Here is a 795-nt window from a genome sequence, read left to right as displayed (position 1 = left end):
CCTCCCTCCCTCCCTCTCTCTCTCTCTCTCTCTCTCTCTCTCTCTCTCTCTCTCTCTCTCTCTTTTTCTCTCCCTTCCTCCCTCCCTCCCTCTCTCCCTGCTTCTTCTCCTTCCTTTGTGTCACTTTCTCCTCCATCAGGGAGCCAGTCTGACTTCAGCCGAGCCCCGGAGCACTGACTAGACAGCTACAGACACATCCTTCGGCCTGCGCTCACCACAGGCTCGGGAGAGGGGCTTTCTGGCCCCCTCCTCGCCCCCGTCCCCCAGTCTCCCGCCTCCCCTCCCGTAGTGACCAATTCCTATCTCTTCCCTCTCTGCAGGCTCAATGAATCGAATGAATGTGAACTTCTTCATCTGTGAAAATCTTTTATTATTTTTTTTCCATTTCTGTTTGGGGGCTTTTTGTTTGTTTTTCTTCCGTTTGTTTGTCGAGAGAGCGATGGCTGCCAAGGGGGGGTGCCTGGGGAGCCCTCGCTGTGAGTGGCTTGGAGGTCGCAGCACAGGCAGTGCCGGGCTCTCGCTCTCTCGCTCATTCTGTGTGTCTCACATGCTTTTTTTCTTTTAAAATTGGGATCTTTCATGTTGAGCCAGCCATAGAAGATAGCGAGAACTAAATCTCTGCAAAAAAAAAAAAAAAAAAAAAATTAAAAATTAAAAACAAAACCTATAAAATTATATATATATATATATAAAAAAACTCTATCATCCCCCCCCCGCCCCACCCCAGCGTTCCTGACACTGCCTCTTTCAGGAGAAAGCAATTCATTCACTCCCTACTACCACCCTTGGCCCTCT

General features: G+C 49.2%; 1 protein-coding gene across 1 annotated transcript in view; it reads left to right on the top strand.

The window, feature by feature from the left end:
- KHSRP (KH-type splicing regulatory protein) overlaps nt 1–363 on the top strand; it is an 11,679-nt gene extending 11,316 nt beyond the window's left edge. The window contains exon 20 of the mRNA XM_028500007.2: nt 321–363. Within this exon, the coding sequence (XP_028355808.1) occupies nt 321–329 (9 nt within the window). The 3' untranslated portion in view covers nt 330–363. The remainder of the gene's footprint in view (nt 1–320) is intronic.
- Nucleotides 364–795: the final 432 nt, after the last annotated feature.

Source organism: Physeter macrocephalus, chromosome 2 (assembly GCF_002837175.3).
Source record: "Physeter macrocephalus isolate SW-GA chromosome 2, ASM283717v5, whole genome shotgun sequence".
NCBI classification, from domain to species: domain Eukaryota; kingdom Metazoa; phylum Chordata; class Mammalia; order Artiodactyla; family Physeteridae; genus Physeter; species Physeter macrocephalus.
This window is presented reverse-complemented; position numbering and strand designations above follow the sequence as displayed.